The 20,498-nt window shown below is 36.7% G+C and overlaps 1 protein-coding gene across 2 annotated transcripts in view; it reads right to left on the reverse strand.

Moving 5' to 3' along the window:
- Positions 1-6,791: 6,791 nt before the first annotated feature.
- The window catches only part of LOC102823969 (pre-mRNA-splicing factor CWC22 homolog), a 71,583-nt gene continuing 57,876 nt past the window's right edge, over positions 6,792-20,498 (reverse strand). Inside the window, exons 15-20 of one of the 2 annotated variants that reach the window (XM_006864005.1) lie at positions 17,281-17,358; positions 16,479-16,631; positions 14,506-14,633; positions 11,636-11,737; positions 11,322-11,542; positions 6,792-7,590 (exon numbers count right to left, since the gene is read on the reverse strand). In XM_006864005.1, coding sequence (XP_006864067.1) covers positions 7,004-7,590; positions 11,322-11,542; positions 11,636-11,737; positions 14,506-14,633; positions 16,479-16,631; positions 17,281-17,358 — 1,269 coding nt within the window. In that variant the 3' untranslated portion in view covers positions 6,792-7,003. The remainder of the gene's footprint in view (positions 7,591-11,321; positions 11,543-11,635; positions 11,738-14,505; positions 14,634-16,478; positions 16,632-17,280; positions 17,359-20,498) is intronic. The other variant, XM_006864006.1, reaches the window with a different exon arrangement.

The raw sequence follows: 20,498 nt of genomic DNA on the forward strand, positions 1-20,498 counted from the left end.
CAAAACTACCAGCTGTTCCGTGGGAGAAAGATGAGGCTTTCTGTTCCCGTAAAGATTCACAGCTTCGGAAACCTTGTACAGGGTCGCTATGAGTCGGAACCGACTCCACAGCACACAACAACAACAGACTGCAGTAAAACTGATGGAGCCATGGTTGCATAATGTGTTGGGTTGTTTGAATCCACCAGCCGCTCTGTGGGAGACTGCTCCTGTAAAGATTTACAGCTTCAGAAACCCTATACAGAGTTGTTATGAGTTGAAACCAGCCTCGCAGCACACAAAACAAAGTGGAGTCAAAACTACCTATTCAAAAGGTAGGTTACCTGTAGATCATTATGTTTAGACTACATTTTGGTACAGTTTTAAACATAAATTATTGTTAACATTGAAAATTCTGAAGCTATATAAAAACGATGAGCCTTTCTCTTGAACAGTGGCACATCATCAATTTGAGGCCAACTTTCTAGTAGGCACAATTGGATGGACTTGGGTCATTGTTGCTGACTTTGTTGCTGTTAGGTGTTGTCAAGTAAGTTCTGACTCAGAGCTACCTTATTCATAACAGAAACATAACACTGCCCAATTGTGAATCATCCTCATAATTGTGGCTACCTTTGAATCCATTGTTGCTGCCACTATGTCCATCTCCTTGGAGGTTGGCTTCATTAACTACTGCTACTATAATAAAAGTACCACAAATAAATGGCTTTAATAACCAGAAATGCATTCTCTCACAGTTGAGGAGGCCACATGTCTAAATTCAGAGTATAATTTCTAGGGGTCCTGGTGTGGCTCTGTGAGCTAATGCGCTCGCTGTACTGCAAAGTCGTTTTGAACCACAAAGTCAGTGGTTCAAGCTTATCAGCCTCTCATTGGAAACCCTATACAGGGTTTGTATATGGGTCAGAACTGACTTGATGGCACTTAACAAGTTCTAGGAGAAGGTTTTCTCTTTGTAGGCTCTGGAGAAAGGTTCTTTTCTCCTTTCAGCATCTGTTGGCCCAGTATTCCTTAGAGATCTCCATACACCTTGGCATCAACCTTTTCCTGGATTTAGGAGTTTCACAGAGCAGGGATCCTAGGTCCAAAGGATTCACTTGACTCCCAGCTCTTCTATCTTGGTGACAGTAGGTCCCTCTGAGCTTAGCTCACTTCTTTCTCCTTTTATATCTCGAAAGAAATGGACTCAAAAATGCTAAACAGTGTCCTTTGGACTAAGAACCAACAACAGCAGACAACAACCTGAGATTTCCATTCATGACAACACGACCCAGAGCTCAATTCAGATAATAAACACTGAAAGTAAAACAAACCTACAAGACTGAAAATAAGGGAGCCAGAGGTATCAATATATAATGAAGTCAACTACAAAGCAAAAAGAGGAAGTAGTGTAGATACAGAACTTACCAATGTCAAAGAAGTCAAGAAGATATTTAGATAGACTGTTTTAAGCAGGGGAGAACATTTTAATAAATTACAGGGTAACCTCAAAGAAAAATAATACACTTGGACATCAAAATAATAAAAGAGGAAAATCAGAAAGATTTAGTTAATATTAACACAACAGAAATTAAAATGACCAGAAGATCCACAAACAACAAGAACTCAGCATAGAAAATTATGTGGACAAAGAATCCAGCAGCACCACACACAGAAAATGACAACAATCAATTCATACCTATTGCTAATTACACTGAAAGTAAATGGATTAAATGTACCAGTCAAGAGACATAAAGAGCAGAATGGATAAGAAAACAGGATCCCACAATATGCTGTGGACATATCAAAGACACATATCAAAAAGATGAAGACAGCCTAAATGTCCAACAGAAGAATGGCTAAACAAACTTCAGTATATACACACAATGGAATACTACAAAACACTGAAGAACAATGATGAATCTGTGAAACACCTCACCACCTGGTTGAACCTAGAGGACATTATGCTGAGTGAAATTAGCCAATCACAAAGGACAAATATTTTATGAGACCAATGTTGTAAAAAATTTATTAAAGAAAAGGGATCCTTGATAAAAGAAACAACTTATGATGGCTACAGGGTGGGGTGGGGGTGGAGGGAAAATTATTCATGGGCTAGAAGGTAGACACATGTTAGCATCGGTGACAGGACAGGCAATATACAAGAGGAAGGTTAGCAGAGGAAAGATGAAGGTAGCGGGAGACATAGAAGAATGCAATAGGGAAAGTGAATAAATGTAAATACTGTTAACTCTATTAATATATAGAGAGGGATTGCAACCATGAAGGGAAACAAAATGTATGGTTTGTTGACTGTAAGACTTATGATGATCTGCTCTGTAAACAAGACACAATCTAATCCTGTGGATTGCATATCTCATAACATCATTTGAAGCAGTCCAGTTGGTTCCGATTCATAGCAACTCTATGCACAACACCATGAAACACTGTCAGTCCTGCACCAGTCTCACAATTGTTACGCTTCAATGCATTGCTGCTGCCACTATACCAATTCATCTCTTTGGGAATTTTACTCTTTTTCGCTGACCCTCCACTTTACCAAACATGATGTCCTTCTCTAGGGACTGGTCCCTATTGACAAAAACTCCTTATTCTGGCTTGTAAGGAGCTTTCTGGCTGTACTTCTTCCAACACAGGTTTGTTTGTTTTTATAGCTGTTCATGGTACTTTTAAATATTCTTTTCCAACACCGTAACTCAAATGCATCCATTTTTCTGTGGTCTTATTCATTGTCCAACTTTTACATGCATATGAGACTATTGAAAATACCATGGCTTGTGTCAGATGCACCTTAGTCCTCAAACTGATTATCTTTGCTCTTGAGCACTTTAAAGAGGTCTTATGTATCAGATTGATCTAATGTAATGTTATTTGATTTCTAGACTGCTGCTTCCATGTGTGTTGATTGTGGATCCAAGCAAAACAAAATCTTTAACAACTTCCATCTTTTCTCCATTTATCATGATGTTATTTATTGATCCATTTGTGAGGACTTTTTAACATCAAAAAAGTGAAGATTTACAACACAGAATAATTACATCCCATCAGGGCTTGTTACATCAAATTATATTGTGGGGTTGATTGTAATACATTAGGTCATATCATAGAGCTAATAACTACATCGTAACTGGTAAACCACTGTGAATCCTGGCCCAGCCAAGTTGACACAAAACTTTAACTATCACAAGGGTGTTTTTTTTCGCTGACCCTCCACATTACTATGCATGATGTTTCTATTAAGGGACTGGTCCCTTCTGATAACATGTCTGAAGTATGAGAGACAAAGTCTAGCCAACCTTGCTTCCAAGGAGCACTTCTTACTAGACACATCTGTTTGTTCTTCTGGAAGACCCATGCTACTTTGGATATCTTTCTCCAGTACCATAATTCAAATGCATTGATTGTTTTTTGGCCTTCTTTATTCATTGCCCAATGTTGTTGACTTTAAATACCTCTAATTCATGAACCAATTAGATTTTTCTCATTTAACCTAGCCCTTGCAGGTGTTTGAGTTTATAACTGCTGACCTAATGGGGTTGTGCCAGCTTTAATGTCAATGACAATCACACAAACAATAAACACAAAAATACATATCCTGTACTAAATCCAGACACTAGTCTAAGCATGCCATAAAGATTATGCTTTGAGGGAGGTTTTATTTGATGCAATTTTAGAGAAAACTGAGACAAACCAAAAGTCAGCAAACAGCTAACTGGTAAAACTGAGATAAAAATCTAGCCAGACTCAAGTGTGTCTTTAGTTATAGTATTAAAATTAAATGTTAACACAGTACTCTATATGAACCTGTCTTTGTCTAAAACCAAGCAACCCCACTTCAACCACAAAGACATATGCTCTCTTCTGCAGTAAACAGACATGCACATCCAACGAAACTGTGAGTAACTGAATGTCCCCTTTCTATTTCGTAACATGGTTAACATCAACTCAATAGTTGGATTCTTCACCGTAAAGCATGAACTTGGGGTACTGGGGAGGACAGATGGTAGTGCAAAGGCACCCATCCTCACATTTATCTTCAGAGAAAAAGTTAATAGATGTACTAACTTCAAGACATGAGTGTTATTATACTTGGTGATCTGCAATGTATTTTTAAAGACCAATATTTATCAGGACATTTGAAAAGAACCACGTGATGGATATAAGTGGAAATGGTAGACCACATCCATGGCTTTAGAAGAACAAAAGAGCTCATAATAAGGATAAACAGAAAAGACCATCTGGAGGCGTTTCAGTTCAGGTTTTGAAATATGTAATGTGAAGAAATTAAGGGGACAGCATTTCCTGTAGGTCACACTGGACACTCTGGAATCTTTTGTAAAGTTATCAAAGGATAGTTAAGGAAGTGTTTGACTGAAGGATTCAGTGGAATACACAGGAACCAAATAAAATTATTTGGAAGATCAGATAGAAAGGGTATTTCACTGCATTGGAAAGTGAGGATGGAACTGGAAAATGAAAAAAAATCAGAGTTCTAAACCATCTAGATTCATGAAAGCATAAATTATGAAGCAGGGATGAATTTAGAATAAAAAGAACATGCTAGTAGAGCCAAAATAAAAATAACATAACAAAATACTAAAGTATAAAAACTTCCCTCCTAATTAACAGAAAACAAAACTTTTTTCTACCCTTATGACACATTTGGGAATTGTGGAATAAGGGGTATGAGAAGCAAGCTGCTTGAAATAAAAAGATGGAAACATCTAAGAGGAAGTAGTATAAATGTTGTTGTTGCATTGTTAGGTGCCGTCTAGTTGGTTCTGACTCATAGAGACCCTATGCACAACAAAACACTGGCTTGTGAGTTTGAACCTCCAACCATGCAGTTCAAACCGACGTTATGGCCGAGTACCTATCCGACAGCACTATACCAGGACTCCTTCAGGTCACTAATGCCTAGGATAGTGATCTTTATGTGTTCCATTTCATTTTTTATTAACTTCCATTTCCCTAGATTCATATTTCATACATTCCATTTTCTGATAATTAGTGCTTGAAGGTAGTTAAGTCTTTTTTGATTATTGCTTTTATAAGATTGTTGTTGTTAAGTGCCGTCGAGTTGGTTCCAACCCATAGCAACCCTGTACAGGGTTTCCGAGGGTGTAAAGCTTTACGGGAGTAGAAAGCCTCATCTTTCTCCCGCGGAGTGGCTGGTAGTTTCAAACTGCTGACCTTAAGGTTCGCAGGCTGATTGGTAACCACTACGCTACCAGATAGTGGGAAGGAAAAAAAAAATCTGATTAAAGACTTACCATTGATAAGTATCCATACGCCAACTTTTCCTGTCTTGATTCTTCCCACAGAAATACATACGGCTCCAGCCTTCACTTCCTTCAGATGGCTGAGTGCAGGGCTTCATCTAGGAGAAATTCTTTGACTGTCATAACCCCCATTTCACTCACTCTTCATTTTTCCTCTTTGTACTGATCACTACATTAGACCTTTGTTTGTTCATTACCTTTCACTGCCCACCACACTATGATATAAGCCACATTTAGAGGAAAGTTGCTTCATTCATTATTGTATCTCTAGTTCCTAGGTCAGGCTTGGGCACATAGGAGTTCGGTAAAGATTATATTTAAAAATTATCTATTTAAATAACTCCTTAAAGTCTTAAGTACTCAATGGCAAGGGTTTCCCATTTTTACACAGTTATGAACTAAGGTTAAAGTGAAGAAAACAAACTAAAATTTGCAGTCCACATTCTTTTTTTGGTCTCTATCAGTGTTCAGTAAAATAGTAATGTCTTATTTGTGTCCCTTAGTGTTTATAGCCTATGTGTTTCTTAAATCCAATTTGCTAACTTATCTTTCTGTGAAATGTACTGTCTGTGATAGTCTCTTCTAATGTTATCACCTATAATTGCCACCAGGATAAATGCTAGTTAATAAGCTCTCCAAGGTGCCATAGTGTTAATACTTTTTGTAGAGAGAGGTAATGTTTGTTTATGTGGATTTTATTAGTTATACTTACAATATTTAAAAAACAACATAAATAGAACACATTTTGTGTCAGAGTATACACTAGAGCCAAATACCACTATTCTTGAACCCAGAAACTGACTAACATGGTTTAGTGTACTTTTAAAATGAGTAAACACAAGAAGTTTAATTTAGTAAGGTTAAATATCTATCAGAAAAGCTAAGATCTCAGAGATAATATTTTATTTCAAATGTAATAAATATTAAGGTCACATATTAATTGTTCAGAGTTACAATGACGGAAACCCCTAAAATTCTTATAAAAATTGGAATTATTTCACACTGTACATATTTTTCATGACTGTATCTTTTCCAGTGACCTATCAATCCAAATTAAAAATTAAATACACATTAATTCATGAACAATGATAAAAACTTCAAGGCTGAGAAAAAGCAATGATCACAAAGAATTTCTATTAAACAATATGTAAGAGTCCAGAAAAGAAATGTTACTGAGAGAAAACCTAATTATAAAAAATTTAGCTGTGCATCATTTTAAAGATTAATATACCCCTAGACCCACTGCAACACTCGTAAAAAAAAATTACACATGCCTATTTTGTTCAAGATACCATATGAAATTTGTAATACATTCTCTACGATTAAAAAAAAAAGTTCTACTTAATTAACATCGCATTAACAAAACAAAAATAGTAAATTTAATAGGTCATCTATTTTGGTCTTCAGTTATAAATAAAATCCACAATTTTAGTTATATAAATAATTGGAAACACTCAAAGAAAAAAAAATTGCCAATGAAAAAATCCACGGATTCAATGAACATCTTATATTTTATTCACAAAATATAATCAAGTCTTACATCCCTTCAATAAGTTTATGGAGGGCCTTGAGATGTATCAATTATAAAATACGCTGAAAACATTTTTTAAATGTACAAATACAAACCAGTATTTTATACAAGAATTCTTTATAAAGTTCGTCAATCAGTGTAAAAAATATTGTTTCAGTAAGGCATGTTGAGTCTGTATTATTTTATATAATTATTTTTGCTTTGCTGGAGACCTTTCTCTTCGCCGGTCTTGATTTTTCTTTGATTCTCTAGAATGTTCAGAGTAGCTGCTAGATTTTTCCCATCGCCGTTCAGCACCATTCTGATGCCTATTTTCATCACTTCTGGAGCCGGAATGTTTGCTATTTTTTTCTCTTGACTTTGACCTATGTTTTCTTCTAAAATTTTCACTATCCTTATTTTGGTGTCTGTGCCTTTCATTTTCAGAAAAAGAGTTTCTCCTCTCTTCTCTCTTCTTTTTTGAGTCCCCATGCCTGTTTTCCAAATCTGTGTACATTTCTTGGTCTCTTTCATTCACAGCCTTACTGTAGCTATTTCGTTCAGAAGGAAGACCTCTGTCTGAGGTATACTTTGTAGTGACATCTCTCCAATTCGTATCTCTTGAACTTGGATCTCTGTGTTTTTCTGACCACCTTTCTCTCTCAGTCCTTGGTTCTGGGTGTCTTTGTTCTCGTCGTCTTTCTTCCTGGTTTCTATCATTTGTTTGTTGTTTCTTCATCAATTTATCTACTTCTTTACTGCTGGGCTTGCCTTGTGCTTTCTTTCTTCTATTTTTAGCTGTGCATGTGAAACAAAACATAGTCAGCTTTTAATCATAATTTTATAATGTAATAAATCACATTCACTGATACATTTTAGGTTTACTAATTCAGACAAAGTGGATACAAAGCCAAACTGAACGCAAAGTCTAATGACTAAACATTTTCCAAACTGCGTTGATCTGAATACATATTACTTTCACATTAGCTAAACCCTGTACAGGGTCGCTATGGGTCGGAACCGACTCAACGGCACTTAACAACAACAACAACAACAACATCAAAGCACTGCTCTGATTCTTAGACTCAAGACATTGAACAGAACTTTAAATAAACTATAGCAAATGCTGTAAGTTTTTTGAGTCGAAGTAACTAGAATAATATACTGGTATATCCCCCCTCACAAATGTTATCCAAAAATGGAAATTCCTGCCCAGATGCATTGTTTTGTATGAAATATTATGTCAGATCTAATGATTACACCCACTGTTGCTGTTGTTGTTAAGTACCATGGAGTCAGTTCCGACTCATAGTGACCCTGTACAGGGTTTCCAAGGCTGTCAAACTTTACGGGAGCAGAACGCCTCATGTTTCTCCCACGGAACCTCTGGTAGTTTCGAACTGCTGACCTTGAGGTTGGCAGCCCAACTCATAACTACTACGCTACCAGAGCTCCCACTAGTAACATGAATTCCTAAAGGAAGGGGAAACAGGACAACTGTGTTTGCTTAGCCCTATGCACATATGAGGACACTTCAAACAGGTGATGGAAACATTCCATTATCTTTTAATTCCACTTTTACCATGAACATTTTGAAGTCCCTTGTATATTTTTCAAACAAAAAAATACTTCATGTAAAAAAAAAAAAAAACATAATTCTGTTCTCTCTCTGGGGAGGCATGAAGGTACAAAATCTTAGGTTTATGAGAACCACTGAGGCTTGATTTTTTTGAGAAAACTTTATTCAAAAGGTCCTGGGACTCATATAATGTTACTTACATGATCACAAATTTAAATAAGATTTGTATAGTTTGTGTATATAAACGAGAGACACTGAGATGACCAACATTTCTTTCAAATCCATACATACACAGACAGAAGAAAACATGCCTTTGGTAGGAAACTGGTAGAAAACTGCCTACCATAGCCTCACCAAATGTTTATCCTTGGCACACTATGTCATCACTCGGTTTGCCACTAAGGACTTACTTATCTGGTTCCTATCAAGCAGCTCAAATGAGTTACAGCTACCCAAGCAGAAACCATCTGGCTCTGTGCTAAACCAACATCTCTCTCGCTCTAGCCTGACTTTACATTATCCTTAGTGATTTGTTGCTATGAAAACTATGTAACAGTAAACAACTTCCTCCTTTTTTGTTAAGTGTGAGCTACAATTTTCAAATCTGAGGGCAGTTCATACTGCTTTTATGCTATTCAATATTCTATTTAAAAAACCAAAACTTTCTACTGAAATTGCATGATAAAGCAAGTTAATTTTGAATCAGCAAGCTTCCTTACTGCAGCAACTCATGCTGTGCTATCATCTGTTCTCAAAACAAACACCATGAAATAACAAATTCTTTAGAATTAAGAGAGGTGAATGTTAAATGAGCACTGCAAATATATGATAATGTACAGTATCATTCAAAAGTAAAATTTCTTTTTAGTACATGGAATCGTGCTTCAATAATATAAAACAATTGAGTCCTGTAATTCTGGACTGAAACACCTTGAAGTCTAATAAGCTAGGGAATAATGTTTAGCCTTCCAACCTAAGACTGTAGGGAAAAGTGCTGTGTCTCTCAAATGTAGCATAAAAATAAAGCAACAAGCAAACAAGAATGACATGCAATTAGTACAAATGAATAACCACTTAGAAAGACTAAGATTCTATCATGGATGAAGCAGAGCCTAGCTTGGGAAAAACATCATAGACCTTTTCAGAAAATCTGAGCTAAAACCAAACAATGAAAATGGGATGGCCGAAAAGAAAAATCATGTACTACAGCTCTTCTACTTCCAAGTAGGATGGAGAAGCTGTGGTAACCCTATGCTCCTGCTGAAAACTAGAAATACCAGATTAAAATAAAAATCCTTGTGTAAAGGCATCAAAGAACTCAAACAACTTATAATGCCGTTAAAGAAGGAAGGGTTTTAAAGGATAGAGACATGTCAAAAGAACAGGAGAATAAAAGAAATGTTCAAGAGTCCACAATAACACACAAGGAAGGGAGCTTCAAAAAGTTTGTGGAAAAATTCTATCATCTTTAAATTCTATTTTTCCATGAACTTTCTGAAACCCCCTAGTTAAATATGTTGTTGTTAAGTGCCATAGAATGAATTCTGATTCACAAAGACCCTGTACAGGCCTTCAGAGGAGGCTGCAAATCTTTGTGGTAGTAGAAAGTCTCATCTTTCTTCATTTTTCTTTCTGGCTTTGTGGAGTGACATGTAGGTTAGAAATGTGGATCTTAGGTTTCACAGTACAATGCTTACCCTACGGAAACACTAGTTTCACTAGTTAAATGCTGCAGTTGTTAAGTGCCAACAAGTTGGTTCCGACTCATAGCGACCCTGTACAGGGTTTTGGAAGAGCATCTGGTAAGTTTGAACCACTGACCATGTGGTTGGCAGTCCAGTGCTTATCTGACAGCACCATACCACACATCCTAGTTAAATATATAACCGAATAAATAAAAAGTAGGAGAGAAAAGTTCCTTCTTAGAGAAGAATTCCAGTTAATAAATTTAGAAGAAGTGACACAAATAGAAAAATCACCATTAAACAAACACCAGAGTAGTATGTATTTATCATAGAAGAGATGCTAAAACTAGTAAATTAAAATTTGAGAGAAAAGGAATTATTTTTGTCAAATTATCAAATTATATTCCTATAAGATATTAATGTTACAAAAGGAAATTTCTGTGAAGAAACCCAAAAGATACTCTATGCTAATATGATGACCAAGGTTAATCATCAATGAGCCCCTTGATAAGATGCCACTTGAAAGGAACACATCATTTCTCTGGTATTCTTGCCCAAAATTTTTAACATTATTCTAATCACGAGGAAACATCAGAAAAGTCTAGACTAAGGGACTTTAGAAGAACCAAGATCATTAAAAACAAAATACTTTGTGGAACTACCACAGATTATAGAAGACTAAGGAGGAATACAATAAAAAGTAAGCAGAATCCCAGAACAGGAAGAGGGTATTAATGGAAAAACTGGTAAAATTCAATTAAGATCTACTGTTTATTTGATATTGCTGCTGTAGTATTAATTTCTTGGTTTTGATCATTGCACTATGGTTATGTAAGATGCTATCATATGTTCGAGTTGCTGATCCTTCAGGAGCAGCTGAGCACTTAACCACTGTGCCATCAACAGCGAGGATGAAAATCTTGTTGTTGTGGGCCTTCAAGTCGGTTCCAAGTCATAGTGAGCCTGTACAGAAGTTCCGAGGCTGTACATCTTTGTGGGAGCAGAGAGTCTCCTTTCTCATGTGGAACAGCTGTTGCATTAGAACTGCCAACCTTGTGATTAACAGCTCAGCACATAACCCACTATACCACTAGGGCTTCTCCTGGATAACAGTGTTAGATAATCTCTTAAACAATTAATGGTGGCTTTCAGACAAATGAACACTAAAATAACTAAATAAGCAACTAAATAATTTTCTTCTGCTACTGTAACCATCACCAGCAATGTACTTGTTAGACAAGAGAAAGACAAATGCGTTTCAATACCTGCGGCTGAACTATGACTGCTGGTAGACGAAGAGTCACTCTCTTCACTGGAAGACTCTGAACTGCTGTCACTGCTATCAGAATCAGAGTCTGAGGAGTCAGACTCCGAAGAGGAGGACGCAGAAGAGGACGAGGAGGGGGAGGACTTATTTTGCTCCACTTCTGGTTTCTGTGCCATGATGACCTTCGGTGTATTTTTGAGATGTTCACGCAACTCATCCCTAGGTAGAGATACCATCTGTTAGATCCTGCTTTAAAGACAGTTATGAGACAATTCTGTAAATTCAAAATAAGATTCTGAAAATAATTCTTACGTTAAACCTCCGAGACCTATAGAAGTAAAAAAATTGATGGCAAATCGCGTGTTTCTTGGATTATCTCGGGGTAGTAATCCTTCAAAGAATGGCAGTAGAGTTCTAAAAATGAAAAATGAACAAGAGAGAAAAAGTCTTTTGAAAATTAAAGACAAAATCCTTATAGTCATTTTTCCAGTTTTTCTAAAATTTAAATTAGTAAGTGGGTTAGGTTATGTCATTTTATTAGATTAGGTTAGGTTACGGTTATGACAATTATTAGGTTAGGCCTCAGACTAAGCGCAATGAGTAGAATCAAGTCATAAGTTATTAAACTTGGGTTTCTATAATTATACAAGAGGGAGCATTAAAAAAAAAAAAAATGTATACACACAGAAGTCATAGATTGGTATGGCGCTGCAGGATTAGCAATGGACTGCTAACCTAGCAGCTGCTCCTCAGAAACTGGTTATAGGGTGACTGAGTCAGGGCCTACTCGACAGCACTGCTATATATATTAACATTCATATATATGTGTGTGCATATACACATACATGTATGTATATACATATAGCACCACTAGCTTTGGCAGTGGCTTCTCCCTGGCCATAGGAAGTTCTCTAGGAACAGCCAGGAGCTTCACCTACAAGGCTGTGCAAACATAGGCAACTTGGAATACGAGTCACTCATCCTGGCTCTGAAGCTGCTGGTTGCAGGTCTCAGAAGAACACCTGCCTGCTCACATGGGGCTGGGGAAGACCAAGTCCTCCAGCTCCTCATCCTCTAAACACTCTGATAACTTTTTCAGACTAGGGAGCAGTTCCCTGGAAGTCCCTAGACCCAGATCATTGGACCATCCCCTGCTCGGATCCTCTCTCCCCAAGACTGGCAGTTGGCAGATGGTAACAGGCTGTGGCAGTATTCAGGAACAGAAGTGCACACACACTTCTCTCTCTTTCAGCTTCACGGATGCATTCCCTAACTGTTGTTTGCAGACAACCCTAAGCGATTCAGAGACCAGGCTGTAAGAGGTGCACTCGACCTTTCTGGTCGCATCCAGTAGTGTCGGGGGCTTCGGGCTGACTTCCCCAACTCCTCCAGTGTCACTGGGGTCTTGCTAAAACAGTTCACCTGTGCTGTTGGACTCTGGGACACCAGCAACAGCACCTGTGAACCAGCCAGCCCACAACAAATTCCGGCTCTCCTACCAGCTGAGCCCGGAACAGAATCGAAGCTATGCTCAAGCGAAGGCACACAACACAGAGGGAAGCCTCCTCACTCCTTTCTCCTGTCACAATCCACATGTCAGCCCCCAAACCAGAGCAGGTTCTCTAGCCCTCAGCCTCTTGACTGGTGATAGCTACTCCTGCATTACTGCTTCCTACCCACTCAAGCCGTGACTAGGCTTTCCCATCAACTCAGAACTGTGTGGGGTTTCTCTGGGGCCCTGTGGGTGTTGTGACTACAGAAGACACACTCAAACTCATTCTTGTTTCCTGGGGAGAAAGGGTCACCTGCATTGAGAATGAAGAGATTTGACACAGGTCACAAAATAAAATGTCTTTTTTCCCAGCTAAAAAAAAAAGAGAGAGAGAGAGAAGTATATGTGTACATACACACACACACATCTGTACGCATTCTGTGTATACATATGTATATATACATACATATCTATACATATATTCTGTGAGTGTATACATATATATACAGAAAAGTTAAAAACTGCCTCTGGTATGTGTGTGCATATACACACACAGCACTGTGCAGGGCACTGGCATGGGGAGAGAAATCAACAGTGAAATGATATACAACCACTGATTTTAGGGAAGGAGAAAATATAGACAAAAAATTAATTAATACAGTAGGATTTTAGACAGGAACTAAGTGCTATAATGGAATGACTAAGAAATGAAGCCAGGGAAAATTGTTTCACAGAATAAAGTGAAACAAATGAAGAATGACCAGCCATTTTCTAGAAAGAACAAGAGAAGGAATTGTCTGCAGTGGAAACAGAGGCAAGTAGAAGCATGAAGAGCTAAACTTGTTTATAAGATGGGTGATGGTGGTGTAGATAGCACTGGAAAGGGAGTAGAGTTAGTATGATCAACAAGACCCAAATAAACACAGGAAATACTGAGAAACAGATGGAATAGCCCATCATGTGATGGAACAGAGAAAGCACATAGAGGCCAGAATTCATCTTTGGTAAACTTAATCGCTGGGAGGGCAGGTTTAGGAAGAGGCAGAGATTGAGAAGATGGCTAATGTAGAATGAAAAAACAAAAGTAATGAGCCATAGCGAGCCAGCTGTTGTTAAGTGAACCAGCTGTTCTTAAGTGCCGTCGAGTCTGTATAGGGTCACTGTGATATATCAAAGGATGGTTTCAGTAATGCGAATGACATAGAAGTCAGGCAATAGATAATCTAAATAAAGGAGGAAATAAGAAAGTAGAGCTACAGATTATATAACAGTTCAGTGTGATAATTTAAATGATCATGATTGATATTTACCTGTACTTATTTTATAATGTCCACTGATAATAAAATTATCATTCATAGACTCAAAATGTGGATTAAAATTAAAATAAACCTGCAACTATTCAATACTATAGTACTACAGTGAGTATAAAAAATTAATTTTATATTTTCTAACTGAATAAAAAGGCATTAATTCTGTGTTCTCTCCAATTGGATTAAAAAAAGAAAATACCATTAAAATTTTCATGCTGTCCTATGCCACAGAATGGGAAGTCCAGCATTGTGACTACTGGATGGGCAAAGTCCTAGGAGGCTTGATTCCCTTGCTTTTTCAACCAAGAGTAGATTTATTTCTGGTAATATATAGGGAAACCCTGAGGGCAGTAAGAATAAGTGTTTAATGATAAACTTACTCATCCTTTAATCTTGCATTAAGTTTAGGAAGACCCATGTATTCACATAGTTCTTGGAAAAATATTTTGACAAAAATTCTACTGGATGATGTAGTGGTTTCTTCACTCAGCTTTATACATTCAAGAACCTGAAAATTAGAAAAAAAAAAAAAAGTGATAATTTATCATTTTATTTTGGTTTTCAAAAGGGAGGATAAAGTAACATTCATAACTTTAAGTGTCTCTTAAAATTATGAATTAGCCTCATCTTCAGAGTACCTGTGAATAGCTTTCCTTACCCTGATATGTTATTATTCCTTGGCAAAATATAAGACTTCTCTAAACTCAATTTCAAATGATCACACCAAGATGCTACAGAAACAGTTTATCCTTTCGTATGAATAATGTGCTTCCAAGAGCAGGGAGGATTTTGTGTCTTCAGCATGTAATACAACAAAAAGAAGCACATAACATGAAGCATATAATGTTAGTTACTAAATCTCATTCATCAAAAGGTGGTGTGTACGGCATTTGGGGCAAAATGACTTTTATATAATTTTGTATGTTGTTGTTAAGCGCTGTTGAGTTGGTTCCAACTCATAGTAACCCTGTATAGGGTTTCTGGGGACTGACTGGTGGGTTTGAACCACTGCGCTTGTGATTAGCAGTCCAGTATTCAATCTACAGTGCCATACCAGGACTCCATAGTTTTATTAAACCACAAATTATATACAATAAAGGCAAAGAAAGAAAGAGTAATAGTTTGTTCTGAATGTTAAGAATAGGACTCAAAACCTAAAGTCCATGGAGAGATGTTTAAGGGCAAATAAAAATAAAAACAGCTTCCAGTTTTCATTGTTTTTGTCTTCCAGGAACCCATCTGCCAGTCAATTGCTAAAAACTTGAATTTCATTTGCCCAAAGGAAAAATAAGCCAGAAGTGAATATAATTAGGCTCCTAGGATAGCTTACAAATGCCTATCTGTAATTAATGTAGCTGGGTACACTTACTTAGAGTGCTAAAAACTTATCAACATTTTACAGCTCATTGTCTAGTTCTACCATTAGATTATGGTATTCTACAATGTGATCCTCTTCTATCTTAATTGTCTTCCTGAATGTAATTTCTTTCTTTTTAAAACTTCTTTAGCAACTTTATGCTTCTAGTAACTTGACACTTTTTATTTTGTAGTTTGTTATTCTTGGGTATGTCTTGCTTCTTCTCTTACATAGTAACCTCACTGAAAGCATGGTACATGGTTGGTAGCTCCATACCTAGTGGCTGAATGAATAGTTGTGCAATAATGACAGCTTCATACATGTATTTCAAATTCCAAAACAGTAATATTGTCCATTAAGAATATATCAACATATAGACTGAACTTCAATAATACATCCTACTAGAACAATCACTTCTCTGCTGTCCTAGGTTGAGGAATCATGCTCATTACTCCCTCAGCAAACATGAGCAGTAGCTCAAATTAGCACGCACCACCAAGCAGTGCAAGTAGACATGAGAGTGAGCATGCACTTGGAGACGATTAGAATCTACAACACTTATCCTGAAAAAGCTCCTAACCATCTATTAAAAAGCACTGTGATGTTTGAACTGTTAATACAGTCCAGGATGGTATTTCTAACACTCATACATGTGTTGTTGTTATTCAGTGCCATCGAGTTGATTCCAACCCATAGTGACCCTGTATAGGGTTTCCAAGAAGCCTGAACCACCGACCTTGCAATTCAAACAACTTTGCAGTCTGTAGCATTAGCCCACAGCACCACACCAAGACTCCATGTATATACATGTATGTGTATATATACACGTATATTCAACTTTTTGAGCCATTTTATATAACAAATAAAAGTTAGCTATACTTTGCATTTTTAAGCACATTTCCTAAATAGAAGAAATGTGGCTATATTATACTGAATACGTATTTAAGAATAATAAAGGAGTAGAAAGGAAGTATACATATTGAACCATCTACTTACACTCCATGGAAGTGAATCAGTGTATAAAAGATGAGCAAACATCTTGGCAACATTTCTCAATTTGTTTGTTTCTAAACGATGAATGGTATCATACTGTTCTTTGAATATACTTTCAAAGGATTCCATGTATTCTTTTTTTAGCATGCAAAAACGCTAGTGAAAGAACAAAATGGATGTCAATAAGATTATCAACATATTAAATTTTCCTAAACTGAAAGAATCAGAAGTGAATAAATATTTTGTATTTATATTTTCAAAGATCAAACATCAAATCACTAAATCTTTTTGTTATATAATACAATTCTCAAAAAAGAAGGTAAGATATATAGGGTTATTTACATGGGATTTACATGTTAAAATAAAGTTATGCATGCAGCTGAAGAAACAAACCTTGTATGCTCTGCAAATATACATCTATTAAGTGGGTATCATTTATATTGAAAACAATTATTTAGCTCAGGCTTTATTTCTGCTAAAACTGTACGAGACTTCAGAAACTGCTTTGAGATAAAAAATCAAAAACAAAAAACAGCAACTGATTGTCCTTTATCTATAAAAATGTTTAAAAGTATGTACACTTTTTAAATTTACGGAATAAAGATCTGCAAAAGTTAAGGCAATGCAAAAATGTTTTCCAAGAGATAGAAATCTGGATAAGGAAGAAACAAGTTGATTTTAGCAAGGACATGCTTTTACATTAAATTAGACCACAAAGTAAAAACATTCATTCACAATGTTCAGGATAGGAGTTCTCTTAGTGCCTTTATTAAATTCTGACATGAAAAATTAGGCTAGAACTCACCCCAGCTAATAAGCCAAAAAATTTCTCATATGTTCTTTGTTGTGCACAGCAATCAAGTATCATGTTGCAGAGTTCTTTCTATTTGGGAAAAAAAAAATTGCATTAGTGATCTGAAACACAATGAACCCGAGCTATGTGATAATTTACCTACAGGACAGAGACTGAATTTTTCAACAATGTTTTTAAAAAACAACAAAATTCCAAACTTTGTGAACTTCAGTAATTAGGACAAAATAAAAATCTTGATGTTAGTTAAGCTGTTTCTTATAGGCTTCTGTCAGGCTGATAGCTTTGACAACTATTTAAACTAATTAGATTAATTTTAAAATTCTAAATTTATATAATATGAACCACTTCAAAAAACTTGGCATAAGAAACAGATAAATCAGAGACAGCAATATATTGCTTTCTAAAAGAATTCTATGCAGAATTCTTTAAATACAGGCTCACCAACACAGCATTTAACAATTCAGTTTAAATATTTCATGTAGATTTAAAAGTTTAATTATTAAGGAATAGATTTAGTAAGGAAAAAAAACCATGATTTTTTAAAGAAGAATAAATGAGCACAATTTTAATGCTAACTAATAAAGTTATGATTGATGAAGTAACAATATATTTGAAGAAATGAACAACAAATACCTCAAAAACAGCAACTAAATTTTCTAGCCTCAAAATAAATGTTATGTATATAGATCTCTCTGAAATCACCCCATAACTGCTTGCATAATAGACTGTTCAGTAAGGCTATTTAAATGATTAACACGTCAATAAAAATTTTGATAAACTGGTAAGTGCACTAAGAAAGCTCTGAACAGGAAATACCATTAACATAAATTAGACATTCAGAATTAACAAGTATTAATCCTACTTAGGACTTCTGGTGTGGCACTGTCGGTTAATGTGATAAACTACAACATCAGTTTGGGCCATTAAGGCCGGCAGTTCCAACTCACCAGCTGCTCCTTGGAAACCCTGTACAAGGTCACTATGAGTCGGATCCCGACTCGATGGCACTTATCGACAACAAAAAATCCTACTTAATCCTGAAATAACCCCACCAAAATATGTACTATAGTTTCGGCAATTCGAGAGGTGGAGAAAGTCAGTCAGCAGTGGACAAGATAAATAAAGGGATAAACTCATTCTCCTATCACTGTTACAGAAGTATTGTTTTCTAACATAGTCTCTATCAGCTAAATTACTAAGAAAAAAAAAAAAAAAACCAAGCCTGTATAAACATGATGTGGTAGTGGTGGTGGCTATGTGCCATCGAGTTGGTTCCCACTCACAGTGATCTTGTAAAGGGTTTCCAAGGACTGGCTGGTAGATTTGAACTGCAAACCTTGCACTTCAAACAGACCTTAAGGTCCAGTGCATTATGGTGATAGTGGTGTTTGCTATGGAATTGGTGCCGACTCAATAGCAACCCTGTATAGGGTTTCTGAGGCTGTAAATCTTTACAGGAGCAGAAAGACCATCTTTCTCCTGTGGAGTGGCTGGTAGTTTCAAACTGCTGACCTTGAGTTTAACAGCCCAACTCATAACCACTAAGCTGTAGAGCATCTCAATGAACTAGCTTTTTGTTTTCAATGACAAATTGTCATTTTGTCATATGTAATAAACAACACAGGATATAACCTACAGTAAAATTTTAAACTATATATATGGCCTTGTTTTGGCTGACGATATGGACTTTTTCCACCGTCTCTTTCCACAGCTACAAGTGAGTTTGATTTTTGTGTATTACACCTGGTGAGGACCTTGAACATATCCCACCTGAATTAGAGATCATCTCAAGAAGAGATTTGATAAATTAGACACTAATTAGACTGAACCAGAAGAGTTATAATACAACACCAAGAACATTACACAGGACAAAAGCAAAAAGTAATTAACAAGAAAGAAGGAAAAGATCAAAATGAATGTCAGAAGAGATTCTAAAACTTGCTCTCGAGCATAGAGATGCTAAAACAAACGCAAGAAATAAGGACGTAAAAGAGCTAAACAGAACATTTCAAAGGGCAGATCCAGAAGACAAAGACAAATGTTAAAATGAAAGTGCAACAATCTGGAGTTAGAAAACTCAATGAGAAGAACACATTCTGCATTTCTTAAACTGAAAGAAACGAAGAAAAAATTCAAGCCTCGTCTTACAATAATTGTAGGACTTTATGGACAAAATACTGACTGATGCAGGAAACATCAAAAGAAGACATAGAGAATATAGAGACACTGTAGCAAAAAAGGTTGATATTCAACCATTTCAAGAGTTAGTGTATGATCAACAGTCAATGATATGAGAATAAACAAGATGGCAGATTGGGTGGATGTGTAGTAAAGAGCTCCGTCAACAACAACACAGAATACCCGAACAAGCAGGCTCAGAGGATATTCCCAGAACTCTGAACCACATATAAACAAATATGTAGAAGATTGGAAGGCTTACAGCTGGGGAAATTTGTGGTAGAAGCAAAAAAACTATTGCTTTCTAGTCAGGGACGCTTGGCTGCTCCAGGAGCCACCATCTTGGGTGAGACCAAGCGGGGGTAAGTATTGGAGCGACCACAGATGCCAGGTAGAACTGCTGAGATAAAGGTGTGGACATTCTTTTCTTTTGGTATCTGTTCATTGGTCCCTGGCTATCGGCACACCTCCATTCTGGTAACTATCGGGGTGCCTGAGCTAGTGGACACCCCAGCCCCACCATTGAGGGTTCTACTACGCATGTGCACAGATTGCCTCGAAATTTAAAGATACAGTTTCCAATTAAAACCAAATGGCCACAGCCGGTCCTGAACTGTTTCCAACTAGAAAAAAGGCCTGAATAGGGATTGTGGAGCAGGACAAGCAGACAAAAGATGAAATTGGCCAAAAATTATATCCTAAATTACGTCAAAACGACCAACAGTGGTATCTTGAAACTTCTCAGGAAGAAGAGTGAAAAGGGAAGTCCATTTCCTGATCACATCGACCTGGAGGCATTCAGAAAGCATAAAAAATACCAAAATACAAACCCATCTATGTATTAAGTCCACATATAACCCCTGAAGATGCCCCCCCCCAAAAAAAAGAAGCAGATGACCATATCTACACATGTCCAGAAACGAGATACAGTGACTGAGGCAAATGAACTAGAAGTAGACCTACACTCCATACTGAAAGATGGGCAGGCTTTGGAAATGCCTGAGAAGGAATTCCTAAAAATGATTATAAAA

The sequence above is a fragment of the Chrysochloris asiatica genome, unplaced genomic scaffold (genome assembly GCF_000296735.1).
Source record: "Chrysochloris asiatica unplaced genomic scaffold, ChrAsi1.0 scaffold00059, whole genome shotgun sequence".
Taxonomy (NCBI): Eukaryota; Metazoa; Chordata; class Mammalia; order Afrosoricida; family Chrysochloridae; genus Chrysochloris; species Chrysochloris asiatica.